Source organism: Aptenodytes patagonicus, chromosome Z (genome assembly GCF_965638725.1).
Source record: "Aptenodytes patagonicus chromosome Z, bAptPat1.pri.cur, whole genome shotgun sequence".
Lineage (NCBI taxonomy): Eukaryota > Metazoa > Chordata > Aves > Sphenisciformes > Spheniscidae > Aptenodytes > Aptenodytes patagonicus.
The window spans coordinates 87,868,750-87,882,545 of NC_134982.1; the positions used below are offsets into that span (position 1 = coordinate 87,868,750).

General features: G+C 37.9%; 1 protein-coding gene across 3 annotated transcripts in view; it reads right to left on the bottom strand.

Annotated features, from left to right (window-relative positions):
• KIAA0825 (KIAA0825 ortholog) overlaps window positions 1–13,796 on the bottom strand; it is a 267,900-nt gene that overhangs the window by 169,517 nt on the left and 84,587 nt on the right. For all 3 annotated transcript variants that reach the window (XM_076361837.1, XM_076361838.1, XM_076361839.1), the window contains one exon: window positions 7,352–7,522. In XM_076361837.1, the coding sequence (XP_076217952.1) occupies window positions 7,352–7,522 (171 nt within the window). The remainder of the gene's footprint in view (window positions 1–7,351; window positions 7,523–13,796) is intronic.

Genomic DNA, 13,796 nt, shown 5'->3' on the forward strand with positions numbered 1-13,796 from the left:
GCTGGTAAACAACACAGGTGCAGATATTCCTAGTCTAATGTATCGTATGTGAAATTAAAACCAAGAGGTTTTAAATAATTGGGTGCTTTCAAGCATTGTTAAAAGTTATGTTCTAAGCATAAACTTAACAGGTCTTCAGTCACCTGAAGCTACCGGTGGTACACATGGCCAAGGTTTAAAGAGCTTTTCACTTTCTATGAAATACCCAGTATTTGCACATACATAGGATTTCATTTACCCAAAGTAGATTTTATCTTTCCCCTAAACAATTCACCCTCTGAAAATGAACACTCTGCTTTTCATACACCTATGCAGCATTCTAAAGCTTCAAGGTTTCTGTGGGTTTTTTTCCTAAGCACTGTTTTCATTTGCATTTTCAAAAGACGTCAGGGAAAACCAGATTTGAGCTGGGAAAAATGAAAGATAGAATGGTAGAATATAAAAACAGAAGAGACTAAACAGGTCATCTAGCTCCCTGATCATTCAATGTGTTACAGACAGCACCATAAACTTACTGCTTTTTTCAATATGTTTTAATGTATTTTATGATTAAGTTTCCTACAGTTTTCTTTAGAAATTACTTCAGAATGAATAAAAAAACCCTAAATGACTGGATATTTTCCCTCTTTTCTATTCTGTGCTTTCTACCTTAAATTTGCTTTGTTTTTCCTTGCAATTCTCCTTTTCTATAGATACAACATCTGATTCTAACTGTAAGCACAACTGAATATCTATATATTCACATTCTCTTATTGTCACTACTTAGATCAGCTGTTTATAATTTTTTATATCAAGACTTTAAAGAAAACCTTTAATATTTAACTTAAAATCCTTGTGTATTCATGGAATTGCTGCCTTACCTGTTAAAAACTCACAGCTGAGATAAATAGGTATCTAGCTGATGGTAGATTTGTGTCTCCAGGACCAGAGGCGAAGAGCCAAATGGTGTTTCCACCAGCAACAGTCATTTTAAAGGTCCCTTCCTTTTTAAATAACAGGTTCTACTAGATCTCCCCACCTCCTTTTCTAACTACCAACCTGGGCACTCTTGCCCTGTATTCATATACATCTATCTATGTGCATGCAGGCTCACACACATATAAAAACTTTTCTGGTCTTCCCAAAGAAGCCCCAAGGTCAAGTCTCCTATCTTTTACTGAGTTCCTTTGGTTTCCCAAATTTTTGCTTTTCCCAAATCTCATCTAGGTAAAGTTGGCCTTAATCTTCTTCAATTTAACCTCCAGCTAGCAAGGGCTCCCTTCACACTTTTCATTGATCATTGCACACTAGCCACAGCCCCCCAAAACCTCTGCACTTCAGATGCTACCACAACCTTCCGCTCAAACGTTGTTTCCACAGAGACACATATCAAATTATCCCCTTCCTGTCCTGCTACTTCTTCACTTGTCTTCCGATTGTCTTGCCCCAATCAGCAAACTCCCCTGGGAAATAAAAGTGCAGCTTTATTCAAGAGACTGGTACAGCTCCTGTAGTGAAGCTACTCAGCCCAAATTAGTTTGCCACTGCAGACAGGAAGGCAGGCAATGGGACGGAGGAAGCATACTTGCTCCCTTTCCAGAGCATATACTACACCTCCAGCATTCTTCATTATTAGGGAAGATTGGATTAATCACAAATCCTTGCTATACCGTTCTTGAAACTTACGTTCTACAAACTTGATAAACTGCTCATACTTTGTGTACTTCCTTCAGTTTATGAGCCAGGCAGCTTGAAACATTTTGATAGTAAATATTCAAAACAAGATTATATCAAGTGCTTCACTTAAAATCAAAACTCTTCAGCCAACTTTCCTTACATGTATTAAAATTTGTCTGGGATTATTCTTCTCTTTAAAGCACATCTTTTTGCCTATGTCCCCTTTGTCTTCAAAGTATTTAATTCTTTCTCCAACTCAGTATTTTTCTGTTTTTGTAATGATGATGACAGTGAGACCTCTTGCATTGTTAATGTAATTATTTTTCTTCCTTAAAAGAAGTTCTATTAAATTATTTTTTCTACAGAATTCCACAGCTTTCCTATTTTTTTTCATAGCATTTAATGTCATAAGAACAGTCATTGTGACATCATCTTGCATGCAGCACAGAATAGCAAAGCATCAAGGAAACCTTTTGTATAACAGCACCATCAAAGTGGCCTACTAGTTGGATTCAGCCGGCTCAGCCAGAACTTCTATTGAAAGTGTATTGGAAATAACACTTGCAGAAATGGGAAATAGCACTCCCCTACAAATATAAATAGTAAGAAGAAACAAAAAATATTTAACTAGCTGTAAATTAAAAAAATCTCCTGCTTTCTATCTTCAATAATGGACTTTTTAGTTGTTGTACTATACTGAGCAAACCTTAATAACACAAATACAGAAAATGTACATGTGAAATCAAACTCCCTCCTAGTGTAAAATCCATCTTCACTTTGGATTGATCTGCTGAAGCTATATATTCCTTAAAGAAGCTACTTGAACATCTTGCTTTGAGACCAAAGCAAAAATCACACCTTTCTTTCTTGAATCTTTACAACTTCAAAGTCTATGAAGAGGATGCACCTCATAAATTTGATTCCACACTCCTTTTATTACACTCTCCAGAAATGGATATAGAGTAAAGGATTTCTTCTTACGCTGTGAAGGAAAGACCTTTGCAAATCTTCCCAGTCCCCTGAGGCAAAGCTTGTAAACCTAAGGGCTTGAAAACTTTGCCCACAGTGTTTTCAAAGAGCTCCACTGGAAAAAGCTTTTCTTGGTACTCATTATCTGATCTGTCCAAAGTTCACCTTTCTCACTGGAATGGAAAAAAAAAGTGAGACACAGATGAAAGTACGTTAGATGTTTTTGATTTTTTAAGTCTCAACAAGAGGCTTCTGAAAAGCCAGAGGGAAGAGAAATCTACCTTAAAGATGGGAAGAGAAAGTAATTTGGCAGGATTCTAAACCAAAATTTCCTGCTTAACCCTTGACTGCAGCGGAATGTTCCAGATTCCTTCAAAGAGAACAACCCCTGTGATGCTGCATGTACTAGGCATGTCAGAACATCTCAGGAATTTCAACTGAATGTAAACAGAGAAGTAGACTATCTCATCACAGTAGGCATGACAAGATACCTGCAGAAGAAAGGGTTAAATGTCTAGTCAAGAAAAAATAGAAGGCGGTTACTCCTTTAATTTTCTGAAACCTATTGCTTTTAGTGGAATGAAGCGAGGTTATGCAACACTGAGAATAAATGTTCTGTGAATGTTAGAAAAATATGGACACCTTTCCTCAGAAAGGCAGAGTAGCAGTCTCGTCCAGATGTCACACTAAAGTTCAGGGATGGAACAACACTACATCATCATTTATTTGTCCAAGAACTTTTCATGATTTTCTCCTTTTATTTGATTTAAGAGAAAACTTGAACACTACACTGGTAGTAGATAAATTGTGTATTTATACTACCTTTTTTTAAATTATGCTTAGATAACGCAAATATAATCTGAAATCAAGCACAAAACTTGGCGTGTACATACTGCTCATTGAGGAATACATGCTAAGTTAGGTCTGGTAAAGGAAAGTCAAAAAATAAAATCAGCAAGAACTGGATGGAGAATAGTAAAAAGAAGTTAGAATGGAAAATGCAATTCATAGCATTTTTTTTCAATCTATGCAAAACAATTTGGGAAAATGAGGGTTCTGAATATATTCCAGAAGATGCTGGATATAGAACTCTAAAACTGAACTCGGAGAACTATCCGTATCACCTAAAAAACCTCTCTACATCCATCTCCCTACAGAGTTCACTCTGGTTCACTGTTTCCTTTGGTGCTATTGTCTGCCATGGGGTTACCATCAGAGAACACTGGTAGGCAGTACTTCCCTCTAACATCTATTTTCAACCACCTAAATTGGTCTTCATAGGATTCCATTGTGCACACTGCAAAGAAACTTGTCTTGTTGCCAGCTAGAACTGTGAACTACATGTCTTTCTTTTCTTCACTGTTCTTTTTTTGGTTCACAAGCAACCTCCTACCAAAAGCAGAATCCGCAGAAGAGACTACATCCAAGCGATAATGCAATGAAAAAGTATGAAGAGAAGCCCAGGTGGCCACCTTGCAAATTTCCAATGTGGAAGCCTTCGACCTCTCCGCCCAAGAAGCAGCTATAGTCCTAGTGTAATGAGCTTTACAAACCCTGGGAGCCTCTTTACCCTTAACTACATACGCCTCCCTAATACAATCCCTTAACCATCTAGCTAAGGAACTCTTAGAAGCCATTTGACCCCTCTTAAGACCCCCTAAGAGTACAAACAATCTGTCAGAAGATATGAAATCTTTGATTCTTCTGTGATAAACCCTAAGTGTTCTTCTTACATCCAATTTATGCAGCCATTGCTCTTTGTCATTGCTGGGTTTAGGGAAAAATGAGGGCCAAGAAACCGTCTGGTTTAGATAAAACTCAGATGCCATCTTTGGGACAAAAAAAAAATTTAAAAAGAGGAACCATCCAAAGAACTACTTTGTTTCTGATGGAACTTTACACATGTTCTATATATCAAGATTGAAGTACTATGGTATATGCTGAACAAAAATCAACTAAAACTGCCATTGAAACAGCTATACCCATAAACGCAACACTTGACACAAGCACATGAAAAAACATTATTTTTGTTGCATCTCTGCGTGAGTTACATAGACAAAAAGGCTCCCGTGAATACTAAAAGCAACCAAAAAGAAAAGGAAGCAAGTGCAAGGTTCCAATCTATGTGATGCCTAGGGAAACTTCAGCTCACTTGGATATTAGCCTACCTTTTATGAATTGGCCAGCTTCCCTTAATTTACGAGCAGTACTACTTGCAGAGGACTGATACTTCAGATATGCCTATGACTGCCAGTGACTGCAGTGTAGTTTGAATACACTCAACCTAGCTTTAAACCAGTGAGAGAGAGTACGGGTAACTGTCTAGCAACAGCAGCACATGGTTCAGTCTGGGCTAATTTGCTCTGCTGCTTAGGCTGGTTCTGCAGCCTGTGCTGCATTGTAAACCTGATAGTGGTACACGAGTTAATTTAAAGCTGCTTTGGACAGACCTGCACTCTATATTCTGTTAAACAAGATTTCTAGTAAGAAGGTTTCTAAATAAGTACATAAGATGGCCATATTTTCTAGTCACATATTATAATGTGTTCTGATGAAAATAAAGCAAGGATTCTAATAAAACTTTCTTATCAAAACTCAGCCTTCATCAGTGAAAAAACCAAGATTATCAGCCCAATATAGGACATTAGCAAAGAAAATCTTAAATCCCTTTTGGTACTTAACAGAACCTGGAACTACTGGGAACATAGCTCTCATTCTCCCATATCAAATCATCTTTCACTTCATCACTACAACTGAGATTTCTGACAATATGAAGTGAAAATAACACCAATAAACCCTTTTTCTAGCCAGACTTTTTTTTTTAATTTCTCTGGCCATGTCTCCTCTTCACGTATTCTCCAGAAACTGATGTAACTGAGCGAAGTTTTGTGACTAAAACCACCTGATCAGAACAACACTAAAAACAAAGGTATGTCTGATGACTTCACTAACATCACCTGTAAAAGATTTACCTTCACCTGTGTTTCAGGGTAAAAGTAATTTTATGTTTGCTTTAGAACAGGCCTTCTACCCAGAAGACTGCCGCCTCCAACAAGATCTAGTAATATTCCCCATTCAGATTTCATTAAGTAGAAGTACCGTTTAAGAACCTACTTGCTATAGACATGATTACGCTAAAAGAATATTCCTCAAAGAAGAAGGCTTAACACACTTTTGAGGAACAGTTCTGAATGTAATTAAGCTTGGAGAAATGCCTGCAGGATAAAGTCCTAAATACACTTCCTGGAAAGTAAAATATTTCTTGTTAACGTTGCAATCATTGAGTTCTCTGAATTACTGGAGATCACATGTCTTAGAGTGTAGTTAGTTAAACATGTCAAATAAATTTCCCATTCAAGAGTTTTTCAATTTTTTTACATTTTATCACAGAATACAGAACTAAAAAGACCACTTAAAATTACCCTTACTGAATCTATATCCTGTCCTCCACATTACCCCTATGAGAAGTTTACTGTAACACCTTTTGTAGGATCAAGGCCATAGAACGTAAAACATAGCATATAATAGCTTAACATTTCTTGAGAACTAGTAAAACTGAGAGATTAAAGGAGGCAGAAACACATTGAAACCAATAGCAAAACTGGAACCTGAATGCAAATTTTATTTGAGCTTTCATGTATATTCTAAAAATACACAGGTTAACCTGTATTTCTTTACTTCAGAGTGTCAGTATTTCAGATGAAGAATCCATCAACAAAATGCGTGCCTCAGAACTCTTCTTATTGAATCTTTTTTTATTTTTTATCAATTTAGCATTCCAAGACCACATTCCCAAAACACCTTTCTTCTCCGCCTGCAGTTTGACTACGGAGATATCGAATATTTGACTCCACCTATCCTCTCTCCCTAAGCAGCCTGGCCTCATTTCTGGTCTGATCCTTTCCTGCAATATAATCAAAGCTCTTGAAACCACTTGCTCTCTGGTGACCTGGAATCTCTCTACTGGCAGCAGTAGCAGAGTAGAAGAACATTTATGAGCATACTGTGACCTGGAAGATGTTATTCACCTGAATTTTCAGGATTTCAGGTTCTCCTCATATGACATGAATGCAGTTAGATGAAAAAGAGAGTGAGCTTGGAATCTAAAGCAAATGCAAACTTGAGGCTTGATCGTGAAGCAGTTTACTTTCTGATGTAGAGCCTACTTCTACAAAATACCCACTGAAGCCAGTGGGATAAGCATGATAGTAAACATAGTACATATTAGTAAGTGTTTGTGAGAACTATAGGTTAAAGCAGGACTATATACTAAAACATATAGTTGCATGTATACTAAGATCAATTAAACTAATGTTCAAGTCAGTGTTTTTCTCTCTTGAAAAAGGCAGCTTTCAAGGACAAGTTCAGAAACAGTCACCGTTTCAAAGAAATAAGACTCCATGTATTGTTTTGTCCTATATGAATTATCTATGAAATCCTGTGTTTCAACAGGATATATTACATTACAGTGTTTGATAGTTTTTCATTATGATTCTCCATCAATAACTACTGTACATCACATCTTTACACACAACTATCAGTTCTTCTCCACAGGTCATTGTGCTCAAACATAAATCCACATATTTCAAAAAGATTTTCAGTGGATATGGTAATAAACTTGTTTATAAAATATGATGACATAAATTAGGCAATTAATGTTGAAAATCCTATAAAATTATCCTTTTGCATGAAGTAGAATCAATAAATAAGAAAAAGCATTCATTACCTTGAATATTCTTATTCTTCTCTGTAAATGAAGGCACCAACAGAACTTCTGTGGAGAGCTCTTCAATTTTTTCTTCCGTTAATAAAAAGAGTTTGGTAAGTTGAGAAAGACATTTGAGTTGATACAATGTTAAGCAGAAGTTCCTTCCTTTTTTGTGGTATTCTTTGGAGGCTGTTCAAGTAAAATCATAAAATACCTTTTACTATTGCTTAAAAAATGATCCTGCAAAACTGATTATGTAAGAAAGTATAATATATCAAGTAATTTCATTTTTGTCATAGCATAATGTATCTTTTCCTCATTATAAAATACTGTTACATTACTTCTTCCTAAATCTTTGGCATTTCTCAACTATCTGGGAAGTTACAACTGGATTCCAGGTTTTGTTATTCATTAACTAGGATTTTTTCCAAGCAACAGATCTACTCAGAAACCTTCTCACCCGTGTTTTACAGAAAAAGCACTGTGTTGCAAAAATTGATTGAACAAAAGGAAAAAACCACGTCATTACTATATTTTAATGGTTTGGGACATCACATCACTACACTGTCACTCTGCAAGTCACCTTGTCTGTTTAACAATCTGCTAGCACAATACAGTTGATGAATATGACATTTGAGTGAAAAGAAACATCAATCTAACACTCCACAACTTTAAATATGTGGGGTTTGAAAACAAGTGAGACTGTCAGTGAACAAATATCAGCAAGTATTATACCTATAAGCATTTGGTATTTAAAAGAAGAAACTGAACATTTTATTTTGAAAGGTTCACACTTATAATCGTAACATATAATCATGTCACATCAACTAGGGAACTCTGATTTGAGCACAGTCAGACTATAAAAGACTGTGAGCTGTTTCCAATTCAGTACTACCAAACCACATGGTTTTAAGTATTTTAATTTTATAACTTCTTTAAACGTAACAAATTTGCACTTCTATGCAAATTGTGGTGAGCTGATACCATGTTCCTATGCAGTTGTGTTGCAGATGTAACATCAGCAGAACAGTTTACGTAGAAAATGTCAGAGTGAGAGCCAGAGTAGTTTGAAAGGGAAGCTCTGAAAGATGAAAACAAATAGAAATTGATTGAAATGTACTTTTATGTGTCAAATCTCTCTTACCTTTGCAATTTTGAAGTAGTCTGTACCTCCCTTTTTCCTCAAAGTTCCTAGATTTTTTTTTTAGGTATTCACAAATCACTTTTAAATAGACATAGATCTAAGTAGCAGAGCTGAGCTCTGAATACAAATTCCCTAATTTGCTATTCCAGTTTTGCAGCCTTAGAGATTGAACTGTGAGTTTTGCATCCACATCTGAATTTCCTCAAAGTTCCAAACAGATGTATTCATGCTAGTCCCTTGCATTTCTAAGAATGGCAAAAGAAAGCGTTATGCATAATTGCCTCTGTTAGTGCCTTTCCTCTCTGAATAACAAGTAAATAATATCTGTATCACTGGATTTCCAATTTTAAGTCTTAAACTTCCAAAAAAAGACATTCTGCTATTCAGAGAATTTTTCTCCTTTACCTGAAAACTAGATAATATAAACTGAATTTAACTGACATGAAATGACTGCCTGAGTCTGCAGACAGCCAGAAGTAACAGATCCAAGATGTAAGAACCACAAATCACATCATAAAAATCAATGGAACATTAGTTCTGCCTCCTACAATTTGAAAACCTTGTGATGCTCCTGCCCCCTCTCTTGAGGAACAAAGAAACTTTCCAATTATTTGATTGCCCCAAGCGATATTGTCCTCATTAAACTGAAAGGAAGTGGACACAGAAGCCGAAGGTATACCACAGTAATATTAGAATATATTACCAAACACAGAAAAAAGTACAAACTTTTATTTTTACTTTCAATGACCATTCAAAGTTTATTTCAGCTGGAAGCCAAAGATGATAAGTTCAAAGAGCCCTCTTTTTTCATGCTATTAAGAAGTTGAGAGACCACTTTAATACATGACAAAGCAATATGCAAATGAACACATATACTCATCAGAGCAAAAGGTTACAATTTAATACTACATATGTTCTACAAACGTCTAGAAAAGCCCTTCAGACTTTTAGGTTGTAAAGTATAGACAAACTTCTAGATGCTTGAAGGTAGTAAAGAATATTGGGTTAATTTCATGGCTGACATAAAACTGATACAAAATTAAGAAATAAATGGAGGTAAGCATAGAGGAAATTTTGTCTTTGATAAAAAGGCACAAACATAAGCCCCTTCATCTGATAAGCAGCCAAACCTCACAGTCAAGAGGAAAGGAGGTAAGTAGTTTAAGTGCAGCCATGAAGGCCTGAAGCATGAACTTGAAACCCCTTGAATCAGTCAGGTTTGGAACTCATCGGAAACCTATAAACTACAGGCAGTAAGAACTGTAGTGATGCGCACTACAATGAAGTGATGTGCACACCTCTGTGACCAGAAGATGGTCAAGATAAAGGCATTAGAAAATGGAAAGGAAAGATGAGACCACCATATAACAAATATTATTCTCCTAGAATCGTTGACACTAGGGCAAGCAGGCTAAACAATCATCTTGCATCAAAGCTGTAAGGCAGAGAATCCTTAAGCTGGGATGCCTCACACAGCCCAGATCCTAAGACTTCTCTGGAAGGAGAAAAACAACAAACCAACTAAATAAACAAACAAATACCTATATGGGATTTATAAAGAGCTCCATATACTACGGATAACCCGTAGTTATTCTTAAATTTTCATTTGTCCTCTGTCAGGCTTTGTTGTGAAAAGACAATGTAATGTGACTTACATTTGACGTGAAAGTATGCCAAAGATCTGGATGTGACAAAAATTCATGCATCATTTACACGAGCTTTTTGTTACAACAGTATGGATGGGTCAAGCCACATACTCTCACATTAGCAATCAGCACAAATCATGCTGATGTATCATCGAACCTGGCTATCAACCAAAATTGATATTAATGTAATTAATAAGCTTAATTACATTCAGGTATTTGAAAGGACAAGTGCTGGTCCAGTAACAGCTCTCAAATGCTGGCCTGCACAGCTCATGTACAGTTATGTGTTATTCTGCACAGCTCACAGTTTTTTGAGGCTCTTGACTCAGGGCAGTAATCTTTGGACTACTCACGTGAGTAATCCAGAACTATCACTGCAAGGCACTGTTCTGTCCAATTTTACTCATACAGAAACCATGGATCTTACTAAAGAGTACAGTCTCTACAGCTGCAGAAGCATACATATGCCAGAAACACAGACGCAGACATTTTTATATAAGACTGGTGCTATTTTTTGTGGGTTTGGATAACAAAAGCATGTTATTGGACAGTCCAACTTCTGGAAGAAGTTAGCTTGAACCTCAACTCTGCTTAGCTTATCCACAGCAATTTGGAAGAACTGGACAGGGGGAACCACCAGAAGTGAATTTCCTTTCACATATGGTCATTTCCATGTCCACAGTTTTATTGCCTCCCGGAAATGACAACTCATTCATTAAGTGCCTGACGACCAAATAGCGTGCACACACCTGAGTATCCAAAGTTTGATGAAAAGATTTTATATACAACCCAAAATATCAGGTTTCAGAATACTGATGGCAGCATTCAACTTTGAAAACCACTGACCAGGCTGTTCGAATGAGCACATCATAGTCCATTTTTTAGCAGAATATGAATGAAAAGGCATTTCTCCTCAGACATTGATCTGATCGGACAACCACAGGACAGAAACATTTGAGAACCATGTAACAGCAAACAGTTAAGCAGCCAACGCGATGACATATAGAAAATGTGGAAACAGACTTATAAGTCTTGTAGAAGATTGTCATGAAGAGTACAGGTCTCCATGTGGACAGATGTGAAACAGACATGAGGTTTCACTGTGATGTTACACGTTCAACCAAGTCTTAGTGTCATGAACCTTTCTGGAGGAAAATCAGCCCTACTCACAGAGTAGTGTATGATTACTCTGAAAAATGAAGGGATCATGACTTACGATGTTAGGTCAGAGAACTCACATAACTCATTTACCCAGGTGACATCGTATGGAAAGAGAGACATTCCTCTCATATTTCTGTGACGAAAATGGTCTAAAGCTGTTGACAGCACCCTAGCCAATTCACAGAGGACCATGCACAGGGTGACCAGAAGCACATGAAGCTGATCTCCGCTAGCCATGAATCAGAGTTAGCAATGGCATTCCAGTCTAATTGCACAACAGAAGGAAGCATGTAGCAAGTTACATGACGCAAACCAATTTCCTTCCTGAACCGCCTGCAGTTTGCTACTATCATTCTTCTAAATTTGATTTTTTCTGCATGTCTGAGTTTAATTCATGTAGTCCTTGTACAAGGAAATAGCTGCAGCAGAATCTTTAGTTACAGGCATACATCAACAGGACCTCCGTAGTTTCTTCTAACAACAGGACACATTGACCTATTAAAGCACTACCTTGTGAGAAGAATTTCTGAAAAGGGACAGAAAGGCTGGTACAGAGGCTACAGAGAGGCAAAGTGGATCATACAGCCATTGTCAATGTGCTAATGAGCCAATTTTGCAAATATTCCTCTATATAGAGGTGAGGTCAGGAGCCAAACCAATACAGAGAGTAAGAAAAGGTTCTGAGCTCCTGAGCATAGCCTCAGGGTTCCTTCTGTGCAGAACAAGAATCACAAAAATACTGCTGTACAAAACCATTGCCTATACTGATGATTTCTGAACTGGAGGCCGAATCTACCAGCAGAAAAATCCTAAGCCAGTACGATGAGTTATCTTTAGGCACAACAAAAAAGAACCCAACCAAGCACAGTGTCAGGGAGCACCAAAGGCTGGCTGCTCCCTGAGGGACAGGTTTCAACCAAGGACCTGGATCATCAGCCGAGTTCATGGTGATGACTCAAATCTGAGGTCGAGCCAGGAAGTTAATTCACAGCTTGGAGTTAGGATCAGGCCTGGTGAGGGTAACCAAGAGTCAGACACAGTTCAGTGATCATTAGGCAGGACTATGGTGATAAGGCAGGTTCAAGCTCAAGCCAGGAAGTCTGAATCAATGGGGTCCATGGCCAGTCACAGACACGGCTCTGGTGGAGATGGACATCAGGATGGCTATGACATAGCTCAGGCAGGGACTGAAGACCCAGGCCTCAGCTGAAATAGGTCTCTTTGGCAGGCTGCGGTGGAGGCCCCAGAAGAGGCTGGTCAGGGCCATCAAGGCCCATTAGTGCACCCAGGCCTTTGTTGTATAGCCCTTAAGGAGCTTCAGTTTTCAGACCAAAACCATAGAAGAACAGGTCATTTCTGGAAAACTGTCTTTCTGCTTCACCAAGGACAGAATAATTATTTTGCTAAGAGGAAAGAAGAGAAAGTACTTTAGGCTTCTGCTGTTTAGACTGTGGCCCTTTCTGGGGGGTAGGGAGGAGAAGAGTTGGAGAAGACAAAGATTTTACTTGAATTAACTTGAACCTGCACTGCATTTATTTGTAGCAAGTAAATAAATCTTGATGGCTCACTACACAAAACTGGAAGGAAGCAAAGGAATAAGCTCAAAACTTTCATCCTCTTAACATCCCTACATTTAGAAAATCTGTACTCTTGACTTCCTATGACATAGAGGCAAAAGGAGCATAAAGGGTACTTCATTTCGTCTGGCATGCTGATTTACCACCCCAACCATCAAATGACAGGCAGCAGGAGTCTGCTATTCCAAACAAGGTGACTCTTAGAGAGCTTTGCTTGTAGAAGAAGAAGCCCCAGGTAAAACTAATATTGAATGTCTATCAAATTGTGCAAGGCTTGCCAGACTATGCTGGTGCCAAGGCATAGTTATACGGCCATGCAGTCATACAGCATCAGAGAAAGTGGGGGCACTTGTTTTCAAGTTTGGCCTTTCACTTTAGCAGAATGGATTGAAGTTGAAGAAACTTTCCTAAGGTCTGAAGGAAATGCCACACTTGTTGAAGAATGAAGCAGTCCATCTTACCGAAGACCATTTGGCTGGTTGTATCTGGACAGAAGCATACTCTTAGTCGTCAGAAGGTAGGAATGAGCACTCTGACCTAGCTGATCAACCATCCTGCTAAACTAGGGGTTAGAGACGGACTACACTAGATCTCAAGTTTCTGTTCAGATCTCATCCAAGCCTCATGACATCAAAGAAGTAACAAATGCATAGTACTTTCCAAAGCGTCAGGAAAGCCTCAAATGCTGGCAAGTCTAAGGATGAAACATGGCCATTGTAGATATTACATACCTGAGGAGAGGCCCTGAGTGAAGGCATCAATGCTACAGCCGTAAGTGATAAAAGCTATTCACTGGGAGTGGGGTGTGGGAGAAGGCCTGGCAGTAAAAAATGTAAAAATAGATGAAACAAGCAGAATACTCCAGGTCCCACATCCTCCAAATTAAAATAGTGTTAAGTTACGATAAACATACATCAATAATAAAGCACAAAGCA